This window comes from Euprymna scolopes, chromosome 22 (genome assembly GCF_053919585.1).
Source record: "Euprymna scolopes isolate OS-2025 chromosome 22, ASM5391958v1, whole genome shotgun sequence".
NCBI classification, from domain to species: Eukaryota; Metazoa; Mollusca; class Cephalopoda; order Sepiida; family Sepiolidae; genus Euprymna; species Euprymna scolopes.
The window spans coordinates 46,632,249-46,658,462 of NC_136503.1; the positions used below are offsets into that span (position 1 = coordinate 46,632,249).

At 33.7% G+C, this 26,214-nt stretch overlaps 1 protein-coding gene across 5 annotated transcripts in view; it reads right to left on the reverse strand.

The window, feature by feature from the left end:
* The window catches only part of LOC145243404 (uncharacterized), a 302,808-nt gene that overhangs the window by 244,431 nt on the left and 32,163 nt on the right, over positions 1 to 26,214 (reverse strand). For all 5 annotated transcript variants that reach the window (XM_080106260.1, XM_080106258.1, XM_080106259.1 and 2 more), the window contains exons 4-10: positions 25,580 to 25,630; positions 23,609 to 23,724; positions 19,810 to 20,022; positions 19,032 to 19,076; positions 11,074 to 11,160; positions 6,795 to 6,891; positions 4,871 to 4,942 (exon numbers count right to left, since the gene is read on the reverse strand). In XM_080106260.1, the coding sequence (XP_079962386.1) occupies positions 4,871 to 4,942; positions 6,795 to 6,891; positions 11,074 to 11,160; positions 19,032 to 19,076; positions 19,810 to 20,022; positions 23,609 to 23,724; positions 25,580 to 25,630 (681 nt within the window). The remainder of the gene's footprint in view (positions 1 to 4,870; positions 4,943 to 6,794; positions 6,892 to 11,073; positions 11,161 to 19,031; positions 19,077 to 19,809; positions 20,023 to 23,608; positions 23,725 to 25,579; positions 25,631 to 26,214) is intronic.

The following is a 26,214-nucleotide window of genomic DNA, read 5'->3' on the forward strand; positions in this document are numbered from 1 at the left end:
ATGTATTTATTTGCTTCCCCACTGAATAAATTAGGCACAAGGCCGTTTTTTAATGTGGAGAGTTTAGGGAAATGGGGACCAACTCCCCGGGAAGTAGGGGAGCTGGATAGTGACAATTGGTATAAAGGGTTTCCCCTACATTGACCAACAACTTATATGTGGGGTTGCTCCCACATATGGTCTTTGCGTGACACTTGTTGCCCAGGCCCCGGTAAGTATGAATAACAAACAAAAAGTAACTAAGGAATAAAAAAAAAATGGCGGTTTCTCCACATGAAAGCAAATGGTGAACCAGAAGGGCAGGCGACTCGAAATGCACAGCAAAGAGTGTCAAATAAAAGAAGTATTTTATTTTATTAAACAAATGAATAAACAAATATTTAATCATTCAAAACAATAAAACAATAAGCATTTTATTTATTATTTTATGCAAAAAATGTAAATATTTGTTCCCGACTTCGAGTCACCTTTTTTTTTTTACTGATTAACCAATACGATATATATATATATATATATATATATATATATATATATATATATATATATATATATATATATTTATTTAATTTATTTATACAAACATTAATGGCTACATATGTGCATACATGTTTCTGTAATCACCCGCGTTGGGGGATTACGTCTTTAGGCCAAGAATTACCGTCGAAACTCTATATATATTAAATCATCTTATACTTTGAATAAATTCTGAAAAATAAAAAAAAATTACAAAAATATATATATATGACAAGTGAGCATGTTTTCTTTTGGCTCAGGAGCACTATTGAACCATAATGCTTGACTATAATTCAGTTAAGAAATCACGGTTAGAGCAGGTGCGTTTAAAAACAGTGTCACCCGGGATATATAACTTTTCTGTCCTTTTGTTAATGTTGCCCAGGAGCCGTAATTCATATTGCAAAATATCCTGCAACCAAAAGTGATTTTAGCAGGGTTTTTTTTGTTCTTTTTTTTAAATAACATTTGATGGAGCCATAATCCAAAGTGCTCAATATCCTGGGTAGAGGGGGGAATTATTTTTTATAGCGCTTTGGAGGCCTCTTTAATTTTAAAGGTGATCACTATCTTAGACTGAGCAGACGTGTTTAAAGGCAACGTTCCATCTTTCTTTAAAATGTTGTTGCATTGAAACCATAATCCAAAGTGTTTATTATCTCGGATAGAGCAGGTAGTAACACAAAACTACTTAATATCCTGGACAGAACAGATATGTTTAAAGGTCGTGTGGGCTGGGAAAACAATAGCACTATGTTTTGAAATACTATTTTATACAAGAAAATCTACTTGGCATCGTCCGCAATAGAAAGTGGTGAATAATAATCAAACAGTGCTCAATATCCTAATAATAGCAGGCGTGTTCAAATGCAGCTTTATTTCTTCTATTTGCTTTATATGGCCTCGGAAGCAGTCCGAGTTGTATGTCAATATGGCCTATCACAACCCGGACTACTTTTTATGAGAAAATTGAATCCTATGACTACTTTGTTTTTTGGAACAATCTAATCATTGCATCTCCTTTCATTTGCATTTTTCATTTTGCATTTCTTTTATGCAGTAAATAAACCTTTTACACTTTTTTGCATATATGATTAGTTTTCATATAATACACTTTCAATTTATGCTAGCACCAGCAAATTCATAGCTTCACTATAATAATTATTTACTAAAATCTTTCTTCTGATAAAAAGAATGCATTCTTTGAAACTCTGCAGATAAAATAATTTTTTTTTTTTTTGAGTATCCTGTTAAACAATAAATTCTGGTAAATTATAATTTGAAGTCTTTAATTGTGTTCATATATATATATATATATATATATATATATAAGTGAAAGTGTCTGTCTGTCTGTCTGTCTGTGTAGATTTCCCAACCAAATAACTCTGTCAATTTTCAGTCTATAGACTCGATATGTGATATACAGGGTAATGAGATTTGGGAAAATCTTTGTAATTCATTTTCGGTCAGAAATTTGGCTGTTAAGGGGTCAAAGTTTAACGATTTGACCTTTGAAAACTCTACCAAACTCCACCGACAATTTTGGGTCTAAACACTTAAAATTTTAGATATAGGTTCCTTGGACATGGATCTATATAATAACTTGATTTGAGCCCAAAACAATAAATGTTAAAGGTTCATAATAGGGGTCAAAGTTTAAAAAAAAATTTGACCTCTGCAGTCGCTACCAAATTACTCAGACAATTTCTTGTCTAAACATTTGAAATTTTACATAAAGGGTATTCAGAGATAGGACAAGCTTTTGTATCGGTTTGGGTCGAAAATTTGAGCTACAAATATATAAATGTATGTATGTATGTTTGCATGTCTGCCTAAACCTTTCGACAGAGGCGACGAATTTTCACAAGATCAGTATCGTTTTGAAGCTCGACCCTTCAGACGACAAATACAGAAAAATTGGCTAAAAACATTAAATTCTTCACCCTCAACTAGGCACTTTTCTACAGGGAGGGTCGCTTTTTTCACCGATATTTTCGAAAGTCATCCCCTCTTTTCGATTGTCTAGCCTTAATTTAAACCTACGTCACTTCTGCTTTGGCGGTGGTCGTAACAGCAAAGACGTCACGTTTTTTTTCGTTCTTTTCCTCCTTCGTGGTACGGGTTCGATCCTGCCTTCCTACACCCACCTGTTTTTTTTTTGTTTTTTTTTTCTCAACACACACCTCCAAACACCTGGGCAACGCCGGGCACCCATGCTAGTATATATATGTGCGCATGTGTGTGTGTATCAGACTAGGTATTAATTTTCAACAATGGTTGATCTAACAAAACCCAATGACATATTTATAATTAGCATGCCACTTGGATTATTTTACTCATAGTTTGCATATTTTGATGGTTTGATGGTTAAAAATTATACAAACCACCCTTCAAAATTCAAATATCTCCAATTTGAATAAAGTTTGAACAATATATATTAGGCACAAACTAAACAAGATTCTAAAATTAAATTTTCTCAACGAATTCTAAGACACAATAATGAAACATCAAATCACTCCTCATTTTGTAAATTCAGATATTTCTAATTTTCATTAAATTTATACTCCTATAAATTTTTTTTTGTGTGTGTGCGTATTGATATTCATATTAAAAACTCTTTTTCTATTAATATTTATTTGCTTCCCCACGAAAGCAAAATGTGACACAAGGTCGTTTTTAATGTGGGGTTAAACCAGCTCCCCGAAAAGAAGGCAAAAGGGGCACTCTGGTTGGAACCCCAAAAAATAATTGTCTCAGTATAGAGGGTTTCCCCTCCATTAACCGAGACAAATTATCTTAAGAGTAGCATCGGAACAGATACTACACTTTGAGATATTAAATTCTTTATTCAAGCTAAAATTACAATGTAAGTTTCAACTGAAAACTTTGATTTTGGCCCGAAGGCCAAGAACAATAGAAAAAAACAAGCCTTTTTTTCTATTTATTTAAGAAGAAAATACAACTTTCTTATATATGGGTCGTGGAATTGCATTCATCTGCAAAAGATCTAGCTAATTTGCATATTCTTTTAAACATTCATTTTAATTAATTCCCTATTAGCTTTTTCGGTTTTCTTATGGAATGATCACCTTTAGTTAACTATTATGTGTAATTATATTCATGCAGATATTCTACATGATTTATACTTATGTAATATTTGCATAAAAAGGTTATAGTAAACACAAACCTCTTTCTATATATATTTATGTATGCATATATATATATATATATATATATATAAATATATTTGTTTAAAAATTTTGCCTACCAAACTTCTCTGTCAGTTTTTAGTCTACAGACATGAAACTCGATATATAGGGTATTCGAACACATGTAAAACTTTATTTTGGAGTTTTAGCCGGGGAAAATCGGTGCAAAAGTATGAAAATTTTTAAAAAAAATGGAATTTGCCAGGTGAATATCGAACGACGGCATTATGAATATGCATGCGTAACGTAATAGCTATTGGTTCATGTTTTAATTTTTAGCTCAGGCATTAATGTCAAAGGAAAAAGTAAATTGCAAGCTAAAACGTTTTGGTTTCGATTCTCAGTGGTGGTGCACGAGCCATTTTTTTTTTTTTTTTACTTTTTAAATCATTACTAGATATTGGCTCCAATATAATATGATAATAAATACGAAATCTGTATTAATCAAAATATCATATTTAAGCGTATTTTATGACCGAGCAATGCCGGACGGCCTGCTAGTTACTCTATAATAAAACAACACTTTTAATAGAATTTTTTTTATTTTTAAAATTTTGTTGCCTGCCATGATTTTATTTTTTTTTTTTAATTAAATAACAAAATTAAACATCAAATAAGTATTAGAATTGAATAATTATCTCCTGTTTCACTTTTGCATAATACAAGCATTGGATTATTTAGATTACTGGATGTTATTCTCACAATGTTTCGACCGATAGAAACTCCAACCTTCTTCTTCAGGTGCTTATCGCTGAACTTGGGGATCTTTGTTAAACATGCAGAATTTTGAATGAACTCTTTATCTATCTTGTTCCATCTGCCATAATCAGGTAGAAGTTTTTATTTGTAATTGTATTTCGAGTTGTATCCATACTGAAGATTAAATCTTCAATTTCTAACACTTCGAACTGATTATTATTTAACACTTTTATCCATTCCGTCACCAGTCTTTGTGACATAAAAATTCCCCTGATGTACTCAAAGAAGATTGGAAGTTAAATCGGACGAAATATTGTGAAAATAACAACCAAGATGAGACCAGTAGTCCAAGTAATGCAAATAATCAATGTTCGTCTCAAAATATCCTGAAAACAAGTTTTGCTCTTAATTTCTGTGACTTAATTTTCACACACGTTTTCGTTTCTCACCTCAAATGGCTCATCTGGAGAACTATTAAGACCAGGCGGCTTGATCTGATATATGGCATGATGTCGTTTGCACTGAAAAATAAAAAAAAACAAACAAAAGTTTCAGAATTTGTTACATCAATTTCTGCTTGAACTAGCAGGGCCACCCGACATTGGCCGGGGCCATAAAAGAACTAAATAGAAATTAAATAATGTGTGTAACATGCTTATATTAAAACTTCTATTTTTCATCCTTCCCCAACCTTCTCTTTATCTTTCTCACTTCCCCTCTTTACAATTTTCCCGTCCTTATCCTTAATCCTTTCTTTATTCTCTCTCTTGTTTATGTGCTTGACAAAAAAAAAAAAAAAAAAAAAAAAAAATTACTGCCTGGCACCATGAGGTCTGGCTTGGCATCCATGCAGATGTTGGCAGTAGGCCACGAGTTTTATATTAAGTGCAGGTGATAAGAATTAACTTGAAAGATAAAAAGACACCATGAGAGAGAGGGGGAAGCAGAATTAAAGAGATATGGATTAAGAGAGGGAGAGAGAATAGAGGGAGAAATCGTAATACTGCCTGAAGTGGGGAGAAATAACAAATCTAAAAAAAAAACATTGTTTTGCCAGATAGAAAAAGACTTGATTGCTAGTCGTTGGACTGTATACACTGTTTTGGGGGGCTTTAGCCCTATAAGTTATATATCTCCCCAAAAGAGCTAAGTGGAAAAACTCTTCCTCCTCTGACTGAGAAACCATCTGAACGAATCTAAGTTGAAAAATATTTTATATCTTTAAACCATTAAGAACCCGAACAGTTTAACTTTCCTTGCACGGTTGTCTCTGGAATTGTTTTACGAAAGAATTATTCTTGTTTATAAAAAAAACGGCCTAATTGTTGATTCCCTTTGAATTGAAAGATCTACCCTGGACCCAACACCAAGCTACAGCTGAAAGAAGCGATTTACCAGCCATTTACCAGAGCACCTACAGGAAGAGATCAGCCTCGACGACTGCCAATGAACGCTCAGCATGTTAAAGGTATTGCCACCTGGAATTAAGTTCATGTGCGTTTTGTGCGCTTTGAGAGGTGATTTTCAGTAACAAGTAAGTGTCTGGTTACATTTTGAAGAGTCCATCACTAAACTAAGATAAAAGTGGACTAAGCAATAGCCCCTGCGTTTAGGAAATGGAGACAACCTGGTTACACTAATTGGTCCCGTTAGGCAGGATTTAGAAACAACCACCCTGTCTGGTTACAATTTATGATGTTGTGAACTTAGGATCTCACATTTCTGTTAAAAATACACGAACGAGTGACCACAACCAGATTTTTTTCAAGTGCCCGGAACTCTGTTTTTCTTGCAAAAAAAAAAATCAGAAAAAAAAAGCACAGTCGAAAACAAATCGTGAAGTAGGATTGTACGCCCCACATCACCCCCGGATTTTTTTTTTTTTTTTTTTAAATTGTTGTTTTTGTTTTTGATTTTGCACAATATGATCAAGTTCTGCAAAGCAAACTGAAAAAAAAAGAACAAAAACAGTAATAACGTCAATGTTTTGTGCATTTTGGATCAAGAAGCCAGTATCTTTAGACGGTCTGATCTGGAACACCAGGAAGGAAGAGTGATGCAATTTGCCTCAGGATATGCAGAATTTAGTTCAAACACTTGCATCAAAGATTATGGCATTATGAAAAGGGAGAGACAAACTTTTCAATGGCCTTTCGCCTAATTTATTGATTATGTATTTTTATATTTTGCGCAAATAAATATTTCACTGCTGATTACTGAGTAGCAGCCATGTTTTAAAGGACAGCAAATGTAGCTGAGAGACAAAGATAAACGCCTGTACCTTTTATTTTTTTATTTTTTTGCTTCAACAGCAGACATTTGTTTATCAAGTGATATCTATATTGTTTGTTTTCTGCCATGAAGAGAACTTACCATTGCTCGACTCCACTGCCACCAGACCGTTTCACCCTCCTCGATCACAAGAATCATTGGCTGGAAAACCTCATCTAAAACTTCAATTTTGTGCTCCCTTAAAGAGAAAGTCAAAATCATGCAATGGTTTAAATGCATATATATATATATATATATATATATATAAATCTGAATGTGTGTGTGTGTGTGTCTGGTCACGAATAGGCTCCTATATGGTTGACTATTTTAAAAAACTGATCACGTATAATGATAGAAGATTTATCGAGACACAAGAATGGATATGTTTGATCTGGCAGAACAGTGGTTCATTAAAATTGTGGGATCTGCGTTCATGCCTGGTCCACAAAGTATGGAAATAAAAAATTTAAAAATTAAATAAAAAAACGTTTACAAGTGTTTTTCATATAGATGTACATAATAACACTTTGATAAGTATGTTTTAACTTAAATAGGGATGGTATAATAAAATTGTGGGGTTTGCGTTCGCGCCTGGCCTCCATAGAATGGAAATAGGCACAAACTTTAATAAAGACTTTTTGTATCTATCTGCGTAAGTATACTTTGATGATTATGTTTCAGTTTAAAGAAATATGGTATAATTAAATTATGAGGTGTTCGTTCGCACCTGACCTCCATAGAATGGAAGTTTAACAAGGTTTTTTGATATAGATCCACAGAATATTGTGATAAGTGTTTCAGTATGAACAGGTATGGTATAATAAATTACGGGGCTTATCTATTTTATTTTTACTTTCATCATATTTTCCTTTGGTTTTGATACCCCCAAATTCAACCCAAATTTACAACCCTTCTTTTTCATAACCTATCATACTTTCATAAATCAGAGTCCATTTTCTGTAGGCTGTTTTTGAACCCAGTTAACGACGGGTACTTTTGCTAGTATATATATATATATATATATATATATATATATATATATATATATATATATATATATATATATATATATATATTATTATTATTATTATTATTATGTGTCCACATAAAATTTTATAAGGAAATATATTTTATGTATCGATTTTCAGTATTTGCTTTAACTCAATATGGGAATAGAGCTAGATAGTAAATTATGAAAATATGTGTTGCATTTAAGATTATCTTCAAGTTTCTTCACCCAGTGCTACGACGTTTTGTGCAAAACTGTTAACTGCAAAATGAAAGGATTTTTAAAATATTTTTTTCAAACTATTTTTTGCAAAATGAAATGATTAAAAAAAAAAATGTTTAAATAAGCAAAAGAACAAAAAATATTTTTTGCTTGTTTGCTTATTAAAAAAAACAATTTAAAAAGAAACTAGAAGATAACCGTATTTATGCTACACAGAATTTTCCATGTTGCATCCTTACCTGACGAGTACTCACGAGGACGAAACATGAAATTTTTGTGTAGCTTAAGTGCCATACATATTTTCATAACTTACTAATATATATATATATATATACAGAACAAAATTAAAGAATAAATTATAATTTACAAGAATGTATTATTCGACAGGAAACTCAGAAAGAAACATTAAGAATTTCAAAGAATGCATTCTTTTCATCAGATGATAAAATGTGTTTTTATTGTTATATTATAAAAAAAGTAATTTCTCAATGAAGTAAAGTGGACATTTGGCGCCATCATCAGATGATGAAAAGAATGCATTCTTTGAAACTCTATGAATTAAAGAATTCCTTATATTTCTTTCTGACTTCCCTATCGAATAATAAATTCTTGTAAATTATAATTTACAGTCCTTAATTTTGTTCTTTTATAATAAGCTCTATTTCCTATATTAGTTGTATTGAGCTTTTTTATATGGTTAGGATTACCATCTAAATATTAATATGTATATTCTCTTTGAGTTTACAGAAGCTTTGGACTTATAAACGTGATAATTATTTCTTCATTTATATAGTATCTGTGTATGTATCACAGTCAAACGGTTAAAATAAGAGCCAAACTAACTTTTGCTTTGGCATCAGAACCTTTAATCCAACGTCCTTATTTATGTTAGAAGTTCTGGAAACCGTTTTTAAAACTTTTTATCCAAAATGAAATCATGTAAAAATAACATTAAAAACAAATGTTCTAATATCTTAGCATTCTTTTTACCTAATCTAACAATTACTTTTCGTGTTAAGTTATGATTAGGGCTAGGACAACAGCATATTCTTTTCATTGTTTTGACCCTCGAGTGTGTATCCGTTGATATCATATATGCTTTTATATAGTGATGTGGTTCTCGGTTCATTAACTATGTCTGTGTCGGATATATACTCGAGAGTCAAAACAATGAAAAGAATATGCTGTTGTCATAGCCCTAATTATCACTGACATATTTAAAAATAACTGTTTACTTTGAAGAGAGAACATTTGTCCATTTTTATTATTAAAAATGGGTTATTTTTAAACTTCATGAATGTTGAGAAATATAGTATTACTTTAATAAGAATTTTTCAATTTTATATTCACGTTTATTTATTTTAGGCACTTAAACTATTTTGTGGAGAGATAAACGCATTTAAGTATATCAAAAATAAAAATGCAAAAGTTTTTTCTTTAGATTGGTGGCCTTGTGGATGAAGCGTTTGTCTTCAGTTTCCATTAATACATAAGTGAAATATGACAGTTAAAAATAAAAATAACTGTAAAACTATTTTATATACTTAAATATCAGGTAAAACTATTTCTGTATATCAAAACTTATGGAAAATTATCGAGTGGAATTTTAGTTATAAATAAAATTAATTTCTTATATTTCCTTATGGGTCTTTTTGCCAGCATATCATTATCTCCCTTTTAATATTATGTGGTTTTGCTTTTCAAAGTTCATTGACTATGAATAGTAAAATAATTTTATTTTTGACTAAAATTTTACTTGCAATTTTTGTTGTATACAAATGGTTTTGTCAAATACGTAATAGTTTTCTTGTCGTTTTATTTTGAACTGCCACATTTCACTTGTGTATTAATCGAAACAACTACCAAGTTATTCTTCCATTTTTTTTAAATAATGTTATTTTTTGATAATATCAAATATTCATATTATTTGGATACTTCAGACTACTGTTCTCATCTTGAGTGTCATTTTCACAACGTTTCGGTCGATGTAACCTTCAAACTTCTTCAGATGTTTCTGTCAAACTCAGGAATCTGCACAGAATTTCGAATGGAATCCCTGTTCCGTCGGTGGATAAAGGTCCTAAGTAATTTGTAATTGTATTTTTTGGTTGGCCACGTCTTCAATCTTCAGGAGAATATCACTTTACAATTTAATTTTTCCAAGTACTTTAACCACTTGTGGACAGTTCTAGTACAAATTTTAGAAGCCTTAAACCTATTTTATTTCTAGATATAAATATCATTATTTATTACTACGCATTATTACTATATATATTAGTAATTCGTACTAGAATTGTCTGCCAGTACATGTGGAGCTGTGGTTAGAGTACTTGGAAAAATTCGATTATAAAGTGATATTCTCCTGTAGGTTAAAGGTGAAATTCTCAGTGTGAGCAACCGAAAAATACAATTACGAATTACTTAGGACCTCTATCCAGTCATGGCTGACGGAACAAGAGCATGCTACCCCCATGAAGTAAATAAAGTGTTCTGTTCTAAATTCCATGCAAATTCCCGAGTTTTGACAATAAGAAATGTAATATTGAATATAGTTATTTCAAGTAAAAATGGATTTCACTAAGTCTCTATTTACTGGAGTTCACAGAAGGGTGACATCTTTTTTATTCAGTGCAGACAAATTATTAAAGACATTTCAACTTTTTGAGATGAGAATTGATAATTTGTACTATTTGTATTATTCAGACTATTGTTCTCATCTTGATTGTTATTCACACAACGTTTCAGCCGATGTAACCTCCGACCTTCTTCAGATGTATCTTGTCGAACGTGAGAATCTTTCTGTCAAACTTAGGAATCTGGATGTAATTTTGAAAGGAACCCTTTATTTAATTCACGGGAGTAGCATGCTCTCGTTCCCTCAGCCGTTACCGGATAAAAGTGCTAACTAATTCCCAATTATATTTTTAATATCGCCTGCACTGAGGATTGAACCTTCAACCTCCTATAAGAGTGTCACTTACAACTGAATTTTACCTAGAACTCTATCCGTTATGTCGCATACCCCTACAGACAGTTGGAGGTCATATCGAACGAAACGTTGTGTGAATAACATTGAAGATGAGAACAATTGTTCAAATGATCCAAATAATAAAAAATTTCAAAGTTTTTTCAATTATTTCGTTAACTTACCTGCAAGTTTCCGTCACAACGACAGCACAATAATGAAACTTGTTGAGGATGCAACTTTCTGTGCGGAAATAATAAATTCCTGGGCGTCTGAAAAGAAAGATTTTAATAACTTTTTAATTTTCTATATATTAAGACTGTAGTACCTTTAACGTACGTACGTATGTACGTGTGTCACGTTTTCTAGATTATAAGTTACTTGATCGGGAGATCCTATTTATTAAAACGGAGGATAGAAGATGATAACATACTACAAACATTAAATCAGTATATAGATACGCTAATTTAATGTTCGTAGTATGTTGTCACCATCTATCCTCCTTTTTAATTAATAATTACAAGAAACCTTCTCTACCACCTATAGCAATGGCCAACGACTCTCTATCTGAGAGTACGTCTCTCAAGCTCCTTGGCCTAACGTTCACAGGAAACATCAGTTGGAACAATTACATCGAGGGCATTGCCAGGACCGCTGCGAGGAAGGTGGGCTCTCTCTACCGTGCTAGAAAACTTCTAACACCCGAAAGTATCCTGTACCTCTATAAGGCCACTATTCGCCCATGTATGGAGTATTGCTGTCATATTTGGGCTACTAGTCTCTCGCTCCTTGACAGGGTTCAAAAGAGAGTCGCAAATCTGATAGGCCCTAAACTAGCATCTAAGCTTCAGCCTCTGTCCCATCGTCGAAACGTTGCATCCCTCTGCCTGTTCTACAAGTATTATAATGGTGAATTCTCTGAAGAACTGCAAGCACTTGTGCCCCCACGACGTGAACACCCTCGACAGACCCGACAAGCTGCAAAATCCCACCCCCACACTGTAGAGATCCCTAGATGTAAAAGATCTTTCTACTCCGGTAGTTTCTTCCCCAGAACTGCTAGACTTTGGAATTCCATTCCAGGTCACTGCTTTCCCAACTGTACTGACATGCATAAGTTCAAGTGCAACGTGAACCAACATCTCGCTGCCCTAATCCCTACATAGTACCCCAGTAGATGTTTCCCCTGATAGTAGCCCCCTACACCAAAGTGGCAATGTGCCTTGTTTGGGGTGAAAATGTAATAAAAAAAAAAAAAAAAAAAAAATAGGATCCCCCGATCACCGAAGATGCAATGTAAAAATAAAAAAATTTGAATAAACTGAAACTGATGTCAGTTTTGGACCGTATGTGAAACTAAAATATACCTTCTTGGTTGTCTTGCTAGGATTCAAGAATAATATCTGTTCTGTCTTAAGATAGTATAATGACATTGCGGGATTTCCATTCGTACTGGGCATCCATACAATGAAAATATATCACAGACTCCTATAAGAATATTGGAGATAAACCGTAATAACCAGACACTACATTAACCAGATTACTTAGATAAATACTTTTACAGTTTTAACAAAGGGGCTACAATAATATTGCGGGGTCTCCATTCACGCCATACGTCCACAGAATGCCCAGCAGCAATATGAAAGATCCTGCTGTAGAATTTCTGAGTTACTCAATGTTGTTTTTTGTAAGGAGTTTTCCTAAATATTTTAATCGCACATAATGTAGGTCACACTATTTCTGAAGTCCACAAGTAGGTTATGTTTGAAAAAAAAAATTTAGGGAGAGTAGAAAGTAGACCTTGGGTTTATTTTCGGCAACCTCATAACTCCTGCTTTCCTTATTTTGTCCTTTAGCCTTCACATTTCATGAGCAATGTTTCTAACAAAGGGGTAAGAACTGCTGTTTTTAGGCCAAAATCTATTCATCTAACATCTAGCATTAGCTAGTTTTTAACCTTGAAGTAGTATTTTTTAGCTCCTTACATCAAGTGGCTTCATGTTTTGTCTGGTTGTTGTGTTGTGGGTACATATTGTGGACATGTATAATGGGGATTTCGAAAAGGGGATGATAATGACATTTATATTCTGTTTACATCATGGCGACAACTGTGACGATTCTTGTGGATTTCATGTTATTATTACAGAGCTGGGACATTTATGTAACAGTTCTTGTTAACACAGAGGAGGAGGAGGACACATTACTTGACGGGGTCGGGGGGGGGGGTTATACAAAGTTCATTAAAGATGATAACAAGACACATTTACCTTTTCGGTTGTAAAGACGACATGAAGACAACACCATTACAAAATATTAATGGTGATTTTTTTATTCATCTTTCGGCCGATTGGTGATATCAGGAATTCAAACTTGTATAGCTACATGGTCTCTCTCTTCTACCCTTCACTTCTAAGGGGATCAGCTCCGTTGTCGTGACAGCGATTGTGATCTTCTCTGATTCTTCTCTAACTTCGAACCCTCCGATTCAATATATTGAGAAATTCTTTTGTTTATGACGTCAGAGACCAATGTGACTATATCACATTTTCTACATATGTCTGTCTAAACACACTTTTGGCAACAAAGAATTTCCAATTTTAATTGTTCAATATCTAACCTATTTTTTATTTATAAACTCGCACTGTCCATTCTTTTAACTGACATATTTAATATTTAGTTATTTCTAAAAGAATTAACAATGGACTGCATTCCTAGGATTTCAATTATCCACTTGCCTACAGGGTTCGATTCTAGCCTTTTCCTAATATCATTTTCACTTATCTAGTCTGCCTTCTTACTTACATGAGAAGGAGACAGCCCTTCTTATGTAACATGGTGCAATTTTCATTAAAAAAAAGCTGCAATGTACAATTAACTGGCGCCAAGTGAATCTCCCTCTTCTAAGATCCTTTCTATTATTTTCTTTCATCTTATCTTATTTCATATGTTCTTTATTTCAGGCTCACTCACGTTTCTCTTTAATGCAAAGTTTATTTTTATAAAAAATTCTATCAATTTCCGACCTCTCTGCTTTTTGCTCTTTCAGTTTTCCATCAAACAGACATCAGTAATTTATTTATGGGTACTAGTGCAGAGAGTGATCCGGACGTAAATAATAACGTTATTATTTAAAAAGCCGTTCTTAACATGGGGAGGGGAGGGTGTTTTGTACCTATTCTATACTTCAACCTTACAATTGAATAAAAAAAATATCATAAAACTTTAATTAAACTTGGAAATACGATTTAAAAAATAGCGTGGATCACTCTCTGCACTAGCACCTATTTATGTATGTTCGGACTGTTATCCGTATTTTCATTAGTTGTTGTTGCTTCACCACGTTTCGGCCAATACATCCTCTGGCCTTCTTCAGGTGGTGAGACAACAACAACTATGAAAGGTATTAGTTACTGGGGATACAGTTATGAGATTCAGCATTCCTATCTCGTCGTGGTTAATCAATTGAAGAAGGCCAGAGGATGAGTTGGCTGAAGCATGGTGAAATAACACCAATTATGAAGATGAGGATAACAGTCCGTAAATAAACAAACAAATATACGAATTACTCATCTCAAAAGATTCCAATAAAAAATAAATATATAAAACATCAGTAATATTACTATTTTGCTTCAGAAGAAATTATCATCAAATTCTTCATTAAAAAAAAAAAATTTAATTATACTTGAAATATTTATTTAAATGTCAATTTTTTTATATTCGTAGAAGACAGGCAGGCTCGAACCTGTACCGTGAAAAAAAAGTGACGTCTTTGTTGTTGCGTCCATCACCAAACCAGAAGTGGTGAAGGTTTAAATTAAGGCTAGTCAAGCGAAAAGTGGGGATGACTTTCGAAAATATCAGCGAAAAAAACGACTCCTCCCTGTAGAAATGTGCCCAGTTGAGGTCGAAGGAATTGGTATTTTTGGCCAATTTTTCAATATTTGTTGTCCGAAGGATTCAGCTTCAAAACGATGCTCATCTCGTGAAAATCCATCGCCTCTGTCAAAAGTTTTAGGCAGACATACAAACATACATTGAAACAGGCAAGTGAGATTTATATAATAGACTAGCCTGGATGCCCGACGTTGCCCGGGTGTTTGGAGGTGTGTGTTGAGCAAAAAAAAAAAATAATAAAATAAATGGTAGGAGGCAGGCAGCCTTGAACCCGTACCACAAAGGAGGAAAAGAACATGAAATAAAACAAACGTGACGTCTTTGCTGTTGCGTCCATCGCCAAACCAGAAGTGGCGAAGGTTTAAATTAAGGCTAGTCAACCGAAAAGAGGAGATGACTTTCGAAAATATCGGCGAAAAAAGCGACCCCTCCCTGTAGAAAAGTGCCCAGTTGAGGGTGAAAGAATTAATGTTTTTTAACCAATTTTTCGATATTTGTCATCCGAAGGGTCGAGTTTCAAAACGATAACAATCTCGTGAAAATCTGTCGCCTTTGTCGAAAGTTTTAGGCATACACACATACATACATACATACATACATACATACAAACATACATAATGATTGCAACGTCTTGTCAGACGAGTGCCACTCCCTCAGTCACTGAAAGTCCATGAGCCCAAAGATAACCTTTATTTATTATTTTTTTTTTTAGTCCTGCCAGCGAATTCTCAAGCAGACATGACATTGGAGACGGTCCTTGACATACATACATATACATACATACATACATACATACATACATACATACATACACATACATACCCATAAACATGCACACATCCATACATACATACCCAATACATATAACACATACATACAAACATATAGATACACACATGCACACACATATGCATACGCATATATACTATCATATACAAATACATACACACATATACATACATATTCACATACATATATGTACACATGTATGCACATATACATACATACACATAAAGTTACCTACATATACCTACACATACATATATATGCACCTACACGCATACATATATATGCGTATACATACATACATACATACACACAAATATATATACGTATATACATACAAACACACATAAACATATATACACAAAAAATAAATAAAAATATATACACACATACATATATACATACATATACAAATAGGTATACATACACATACATACACTAGTACATATATTAACATACATACATACATACATACATACATACATACATATGCATATATAGAATGATGGCAGATCAATTATTACATGCTTCCAGCATTTCAGAGCTACACACGTGACACTTTTTCCATCGCCACGGAGAATTTTTATAGACAAATGCCTGAAGAAGTATCTATACAAAGATGATGTTACAGAGTTTTAGCTTTGTACAACAGCTAAGTCTCTCTCTCAGTTCAAAATGTTGAGATCCAGCAACAAGCATCAGATAGATAGCCAGCAACAAATCAAACTACAGACCAGCTTAATGCGGGTACTGGTCTTCCGCTTTATGTTTTTTTTTGTTTGTTTTTTTTAAATCAGGGATTTGCTTCACCCGGAGGGGTTGCCTTAACAGGGCTTTTGGGAGTCCTCTCCACCCCACATACATATCGAAATAAAGATATACACGTACACATACAAGCATGCATACAAACAGATGCATGCAAACATACACGCACAAGAACAAACACACATGACAACATGCACATACACACATACATTCATACATATAGGCATGTACATACATATGCACACACACGTACACATACATGTAGAATATATATGAAGGAGCATTTATGATGACGATGATGATGGTTGTTACGAATAGGTGAATTCAACATGAATAAAAGAGTAAAAAAAATCCCAAATACACAGAACATAGAATAGAGAGACGTTCGCTTCGCCGGTAGTATAGCTTTTAAAATGAAAACGCGTTCATAACGGCACAAACCCTCAACGTTCATGACGATGATGGTTGTTACAAATAGGTGAATTCAACATGAATAAAAGAGTAAAACAATCCCAAATACACAGAACATACATACATACATACATTTTAAACAGACAGGTGAGATTTATATTATAGATAATAGAATGAAAAAATGTATTACTATGAAATATAGAAATGAGCTAGAAATTGTGAGTTTATGAGATAAGCACTCGAAAACATTCCTGTTGTCATTCTCAAAACGTCAGCTTGGTGTGCTTGTAGATTAATCCAACATATGGTGGGAGTTAATAAAATCGGTCATGACGCCACATGACTGAAGAGAGAGGAACAAAGGGAGAGAGGAATTTGATTGGAAGCTTTGTAGTGCAAACACGTGCACTAAGAAATATTCAATTAAAAATGTGATTAACCAGTAATTACCTTTCTACCTAATTCCTCCCTTTCCATCTCACTGGTCAGTGATTAAGAGCAGGTGATCACAGATGAATAAACATCTTCTTGTCTTCAACTGTTTTCTGTTCTTGGACCTTATATTCAGACTTGTTTGCAGGTGACATTTCCACGGTCTGGCAGTATCAGAGTAAGGAATCCAAGCCAGAAGAAACGACCATCAAAGTGTATTATGAACGCTCATGTATTTTAAGTGATTGTGACTTGTAACATTATAAATCCCCTCAGAGGGGAGGTATATGTAACATTATAAATCCCCTCAGAGGGGAGGTATATGTAACATTAGCATTGCTTGTAAATAAGACAACTGGTTTTTTTTTTTTCAAAGTGACTTTGATTATTAAAGTTTTAGATAAAATGGGCAACAATACAAAAAAAGATGTGCCGTCATTTTTGACAGCATAGGCTCTCCCCCAACCCAGTAATCAGTGATTGAGAACAGATGGTTCCAGACGAATAAACATCTTCTTGATTTCAACTGTAGTTTCTTCTTGGTCTTGATTATCAGGATATAAACCAACTTGTTTGTAGGGTAAGATCACTGTAAGGACTAAGCAGATACTAAGGTATGCTATGAACATTCATGTATTTTAATTGATTGTGATTTGTGAGACATTGAACATCCCCTCAGAGAGGAGGTGTATATAGCACATAAATAACTTGTGCCGTTTTTATTGTTTTTTTTTTTTTTTTTAATTCAATTTTCACCCCAAACAAGGCACAGTGCCACTTTGAAGCAGGGGGCTACTATCAGGGACTTAATTAGCAGGGTCATTATGAAGGGAGATGAGTAGAAAGATGTTTGTTAACATTACACTTGAACTTCTGCATATCAGTGCAGTTGGGAAAGCAGAATCCCGGAAGAGAGTTCCAAAGACCCGCAGTTCTGGGGAAGAAACTATTGGAGTAAAAGGCTTTCTTGCACTTAGGGATCTCTACTGTAAAGGGATGAGACTTGGTAGCTTGTCGGGTTTGTCTGGGGTAGTTACGTCGGGGATGTACAAGTGTTTGCAGTTCGTCAGAGCATTCACCATTAAAGTATTTGTAGAACAAGCAGAGGGATGCAACATCTCGTCGATGGGACAGAGGCTGAAGCCTAGATGACAGTTCAGGACCTATCAGGTTGGCGACTCTCTTTTGAACCCTTTCCAGGAGCGAGAGACAAGCAGCAGATGCACCAACCCAGATGTGACAACAGTACTCCATACATGGGCGAATGGTGGCCTTATAGAGGTATAGGATACTGTCAGGCGTAAGTAGTTTTCTAGCATGGTAGAGGGAGCCAATCTTCCTTGCAGCAGCCTTGGCAATGCTCTCAATGTATCTATTCCAGTTCATATTCCCTGTAAACGTTAGGCCGAGGAGTTTAAATTGTATGGGAATAATGCATTATGTATGTTTAATTGTAGGTTTTATTTATCTCATTTGTCTTTATAGTTTGTTGTAGGCAAACTATTAATAAATGAAATGTATTTGCCACGGCAGGTTTTTAAACTTTCTTTCAACATGTGCACATAGCCAACATAATACAATGTGAAGTTTAGCAGCATCTAGATTACTGTATGGATTGAATGGTCATCAAGGTATGTTATCAATGTTCATGTATTTTAATTGATTGTGATATGTGAGATATAATACCTCCCCTCAGAGGGAAGGCATATATAACATTAGTATTGCTTGTAACTAAGACCACAACTGTGTTTTCAAAGTGACTTTGATTATAAATGTTTTAGATAAATTTAGAAACAATGCAAAAAGATGTAGGTCCACTGGATGATTAAATGAAATAAATATTTTGTTTACTGACCTGAATTGTTGCTTGTGGGTTCCTTTCAGGGTTCCAACTGTTGGTCTTGTATAAAGAAAAGAGAAAAGACGATTAAAACAAATGTTTTTTGTTAAAGTGCAGAATAGTTAACAATCAAGAAGGAAGAAAAGACGAATAGAAGAAATGGTTTTGGTAAATGTGCAGAATAGTTAACACTTAAAAATCATAAACAATAACAAAAAACAAAAATAATTTATATTAAACGCAGTAAATATTAATTATCTATTAACTTGTATATTTTTAACATGCTGAAACTGTTCTCAATTTTTTTATTTCAAATTTTTTTTTATATGGAAACTAGCTTATCTAAACGCAAAAACCAAAATAGTCAACCAGATATTGCTTAACTGAAAGATACTAAAAAAAAAATTGACTTACCCTACCACTAACTGACTTCGCATAGCAAGCTCCTCCCCCACTCGTATACTTAGGATTAACAGAAAATAAGTAATTATTTTTTTCATAGTCTCTCCCCCCACCTCCTAAATATCGGCAGCAGTATTTTTTGTCAGAAAATACAGTTTTAATCAAAATCAAATTTTGGAATAAAAAACTTTTAAAAAGTTTAAGCACATTAAATGCATACAGGTCGGTAGAAAATTAATTTTTACTGCAAGTTACTTGTTTTTTCTTTTACGATTTCTTGATTGTTAACTATTCTACACTTTTACTATTTCCTTTGTTGCTTTCAAACAGAATTTTCAAAATGTGTATAACTTTATTTAAAAGCCTTATTTGAAAGCGATAGTTAACTTACTCTCGATTTTTGACCATAAAGCTGGAATGTTTTTGACAAAATAGCATTTCCTGTACCGTATGACGTATGGCGTTTCCATCCCACTTCCAAATAATAGAGTGACCTTTTGTGATGTAGATGACGTCGGGTTGAAATCCTGCGTTTGTTATGTGAGCCTCCAACTCAATTCGATCATGCACGTTGATGGTTAGAATAGGACCTTTGACATTCAGTCTGTAAAAAAAATAAAAATAAAAAAAATATCAACATGAAATGAAATCTTTATATACATATATATAATATCCTTATTGATATCTGGGGGCGCGTTTAATGCACTGGAAGAGATGCACACCCAGTCTTGATTAAGACATGCATCTAGGAGAAGGAAAACTCTAATGTAAAACCTGAGGTCTACTGTCTGCCCTGTCTTGTGGTAGGCATTGCACCGACTGAGATTAGCAGTTGTAATAAAAATGAGGTTGATTCTACACAAAGCCTTCATCATCTGTGTGGATTTCTGAACAACTTAGGTCCTGGATATGACCTAAAACTATATATATACATACATATATATATATATATATATATATATATATATATATATATATATATTGCAGATTTGACCTGCGCACTGAAATATTAACATTATTATTTCGAAATTATTATTTAACATGGGAAGAGTGGGGGTGTTTTGCAACTATTCTTTATTACAACTATACTGTCGCTATTTTCTTACAACTAAACAACTTTAACCCATTGACAAACATAAGACCAATTGTAGTAAAGCGAAGACTACTACTACTACTACTACTACTACTACTACTCTCTATCCATCCCTTTTCCTTCCTTCCTATCTTCCTTTCTTCTTTTTTTATTTTTTGTTTACATTTCTAGATACAAAATAGTTGCGTGAGAACAGTGAATTTGTTGACACATTTACTAATCTGTTTCAATATTAGTTTTATTTTATTTTATTTATTTAGGTTTTATTTTTTGCTTCAGGTTTTATTAATTATTTTTTTTTAGATTTTAAGTTTCTATAACTTGGTTGAAGGATTCCAATATGGGTTTTTCATTCTTATATTTCTCATCGGTAGGTTCATGTGCGTTTTTGCTGCTAAATGACTTTCGTCGGCATTCGATTCGTAGGAAAATCATGTTTAATTTTCGATTTTTGAGCGATTATTCGGAAAAATAGGTAACTTTACACGAATAGGGAGGATTTTTTTTTTTTCATGTTTGAGTGATCCGTCTGTGATTTTCATTTTAATATACTTTCATAGAAATGTTTCTGCTGTGTCAAAAAAAACTTTTCTTTACGTCACAAGTGTCACGCTCATACATGAATTCCATAGCTAATATAACATACTGACCCAATGGGTCACGGGTAGTCTAGTATATTATAGTTCTTTTAGAATAGGGAGTTTCTTTCGGATTACCCTGTAGAGTGGGACTTTGTTGCCTGTGGGGTTAGTATCCATGTCAAGGAGGCAACAAGTACAAGTATTCAGCACTGCATGTAAACAGGAGTTTAAAACAAAAGAAAAGAACATATTTATTCGATATTAAAAGAAGTGTTTGCATAAATTTTAAAAAATTATATCAAATAAATATATATGCATATAAAAATGATACAAAAATAGACTTTCAGAAAATTCCGGGTATCTACAGCTATTTTTTTTTATATTTCAATACAAATTTTCCTTCTTCTGTCACAAGAGACATAACTTAAGCTTCCCACTTATTTGGTTGTTCTAGCTTGATCACACAAACTGATTCTTCGTCTTTATATCAGTTCTTTTACATTTCTCGTTTTCTTCTTCTAACAAGAAAAGCATCACTGACAGCAGATACACATATCTTAAAAAAAAAATACAAGTGAAGCATTCATGATCCGCTGTGAGTGTACAGTGAACGAGGCATAAAAAAATGACTAAGTTCAGCATTTGCCCCCCCCCTCCCTCATTTAGCCCCAAAAGTTCCCAAGGGACGTCAAATCCTGGTGAAAATGAACAAACGATGCAGTTTTAGGCCTTAACATATGTAAATTTGAGTTCTGCACCATGCAAAAAAAAGAAATGACTAAGTCCATCATTTGCCCCCACCCCCATATAGCCTCAAAAGTCCTCAAGGTCTTAAAATATTTAAATTTGAGTTCAGCACCATGCAAAACTGCTAAATAGACATGCAGAGAAAATTTTGGACAAATATGGTAAAATAGTCCCAAAAATAGAGTGTTTTTATTAGCCCTAAAAGAGCCCCCTGGAGCACACCCAAGAGTTATCGTAAAGTATAGACAAACAAAATTCTATAGAAATCAGTTAGTTACAACTTTTCAGAAAGTTTTATAAAAATCCAAGGCATCAGTTTTTTTTCCCTTGATAAGCACAAAAGTGTCAATTTTAGTCATTTTAACCCGAAAGCCACCCCTGGTGGTGGTGGTGGAGGCAACCACAGTTTTCCCCGGAAAATCCGTTCTGTTACTTTTTTTTACTGATATCATGTTTAATGTTTGTGCAAAATTTCAAAAAATTCCAAGGTGTAGTTATTGAGAAAAGTGCGGACAGACGAACGAACGAACGGGCAAGTGTGAATTTACAGATCCACTCTCCTTTTGTCGGCATGCCTGAGGACGGTCAAAGGGCAAACCGACTGAGACGTTGCACAAATAACACTCAAGATGAGAACAATAGTCCGATCAATACAAGTAATATAAACAATCAGGCCTCATCTCAAAAATTCAGAACTTTAAAAAAATAAATGCTGTCTAAACTTTAATTCCGGATTCTTCCATGGAAACTCAATAATTTTTCGTTGGAGGCACTTCTACCTAAAACTTTTCCCATTCTTTTTAAACAGTTGTTAAGGGTTGAATTGACAAAACGTCATATTCCTGTCTCATCTCTAGCGACGACTTGAGCCAGGCGAGATGAAAGACCCAGACTCAACTTCATTGATCCATGCATACCTACTAACATTATGACAACGTGGACGCGCATGTGCAAATGCATACGAAATACAAAATGACGTCACTGTAATGAAAAAGACTAAGAAAAGAGAGAGAGAGCACGTTTAAAAAATTATCTTGCGACGTACTCTGCAACAAATAATAATAACAAATAATAACCTGGCTCCTTCTTTTTGTAATAATGAAATTCTCCCGCCACGTATGACTTCTCATTACGGCTATGATGTCTATTACATGATCGTCCTCTCTAACGTCCTCTCTCCTTTTTATAGTCTTTCTTTTTCCTTACCATGACGCCATTTCGCTCACGACTCGGTATTTGCATACAGCAACCATACGCGCTCTGTTACAGCATATTTTTGTGTTCTTGTTTGCATTGATCTTTCCAGACCATACCTGTTGTGTTGATGGAATTGTATGAATAAAATGGATTTAAATTTTAGATAAAAGAGTTCTTGTTTAGGAATCAGCACAAACAAAGCGGTATTGGCAGCTGTTATCAAAGCTTTAATTCCGAACGTGTCCAGACGTCATATTTCCTTTCTTGACCTTAGCCACAACCAGGCCCGGTAAGATGAGACCCAATGTCTACTGACTCAACACATTTTTGTATTCGTTCCTGGCTATGTCTGTTGTGTTGATGAAACCGTGAATAAAATTGATTTAAATTGTAAAAAAAAGTTCCTTATAACCAAACTATGGTAACCCGTTTTTCTTCCTACTAAACAAGGTTTACAGGATGGATATCTATGCAGCAACCCTTTCTTTATACCATCTACGATTGTTCTTCATTAGACTACAAATTGGATATTACAATACAATTCGAAAAAAATGGAAACGAAAGATACTTACAGCATGAATTTGTATTCCGCTCTCAGATTAAAAAGTCGTCTGCTGATTTGTTCTTGAGGCACCGTAAAACTGTAACCACCCCGAACAGGAATTGGCATTTCTCCATCATGAACAACCTTTTGAATTAGAGATAAAAGATGTTCTATTTATTAATGGTGCAATGCATGCCATAACTATGGAATTTATTAATGAAGAAATTTTCTCTATGTATAATAAAAATTATCATTTCGCTTGTCTGTCTGCGATCTCAAGTTAATTACAACTATGCTTTGTAACTGAAGAACATAATCAATCGTCACTTGAATGCGAAACACAAGATTTGAAACACGTTACAGATAATTTGGAAATATAAATAAAATTTTAAACGGTCACTTACCTTCAATTTTCAAATATACTCTTTTCTTTTGTTAGATCCATGATAATTTCTAACCCTCTCTCTCTTTATATATATATATATATATATATATATATATATATATATATATATATATACTAGCAGTTCAGCCTGGCTTTGCTCGGGCCCTATGTACTGTTCATAACTTTATGTGCATATATATATATATATATATATATATATATATATATATATATATATATTAAAAAGTTTAACTCATGTCCAGGTAACCTACATCTAAAATTTCAAGTGTTTAGACTCAAAATTAGCGGAGGAGTTTGGTAGACTCTGCAAAGCTCAACTCTTTCAACTTGGCAGCCAAATTTTCACCCCCAAAACTGATTAAAAAGCTTGCTGCGTGTCTGAATACCCTTTATGTAAAATTTCAAATGTTTAGACCCGAAATGGGCTGAATAGTTTGTTAGAGACCGCAAAGATCAAAGCTTTTGAACTTTAACCCCTTGGCAGCCAAACTTTTGGCTAAACACTGATTAAAAAGCTTTCCCTATATCTGAATACACTTTATATAAAATTTCAAATGTTTAGACCAAAGATTTGCTGAGTAATTTGGTAAAAACTGCAGAGATCAAAAGTTTTTTTTAACTCTGACCCCAATTTTGACCCCTTAACATTTATTGTTTTGGGCTCAAATCAAGTTAAAAAGTTTGATCCACGTCCAAGTAACCTATATCTAAAATTTCAAATGTTTGAAGGAGTTTGGTAGAGTTTCCAAAGGTCAAATGGTTAAACTTTGACCTCGTGATAGCTAAATTTCTGGTCGAAAACCGATTAAAAAGATTTTCCCAAACCTCAATATCTCTTATGTCAAATCTCGAGTCTGTAGACTGAAAATTGACATAGCAGTTTTGGCTTTGTTGCAGATCCCAAAAATCTATTAATACATGTTTGGCTGTATTAGTGTAACATAGCACGGACATGCGTATGCAAATGCATGCAAAATTATGTCAATAATAGGGAAAATTAAAGATGTTAAAAAGAACGATCGTGTTAGAAATGTAGAGCACGTTCAAGATCACAATTAGATGCAAAAGTAGTGTTCGAGATAATGTGAGAGGCGTGGATTACGTCCAAGACGTGGATGACGTCACGGCCGTAACAATGAGGAAATAAATGCCATTGTACAACAGAAAAAGCGAGTTAAAGTTCTGTCCTAATCTTTGTCTCCTTTACAACTGAGCATACAACGTATTGGTTCCCAGAAAACATTACATAAGATTCATAACATGATATACACATTGGAGACTCTTCAATGTCCTCTAAAAATGTTTATGATATATGATCTAGTAGTTGACAGTTTATAAAAAGCATTGGGATATCTCTTGCAATAGTGCTTGCTCTGTAGTCAAGTGATTAGAATTGCTGACTATGAATTGGATCGTTGTATGCTTGTGGGTGGGTGCTAGTTTAGTCACACTGAAGAGCTGCGATACAGTGAAACAGTCTGTGGCTGACTATATGTGTGTGTGGATTAACAATTTTAAACATATTTCTGATAATATAATTTTAGGCTTTAAATAAAATACAGGTATTCAGGATATCAAACTAGTTCTACTCACCTGATAAAAGCTTAGTTTCTCGTCGTATTCTTCCCACAAAAAAGTGACAGTCTAAAAAGAAACGTATGAGACTAAATCAGTTGATTTTATTACAATTGTAAGAAAAGAAAATGGCAGTAAATATTGCGGTTTTTGTGAGTGAGAAGAATAATAGACTTTATGATATTTAAAAAAAACTTTGACATTTGTTTTAAGACGAGGAAATCTGAGAAAATTGTTGTAATTGAAATTTAAAAAAATAGTTCACAACGTCTACAAGTTTTTACTTATAATCAAGCCAAAAAATATCATGTTTTATAAACATCTTTCAAATTTAGATAATCAATTATTTGAATATACGGCATAATCACGTTGACACACCTTTTCTTACCAGATCACTGAAGTTAAGCAACGTTGAGCCTGGCCAGTACCAGATGGGTGACCATTTGAGAAGGCGAGGTGTTTTATGTATGGCAAGGTAAAAATACCAGGTTGAGAAACTGGCACGGTCTATCCTTTTCTCAAGGGTAGATGGGACGCTTTTAAACTGTGGTAGACATTCCATCTGGTGATGACGTCACAATAAAAAATACCCTTGATAGCCCTGGCGAAGCATCAAATATTCAGCTACTGACAAGATTTGAATTACACTACAA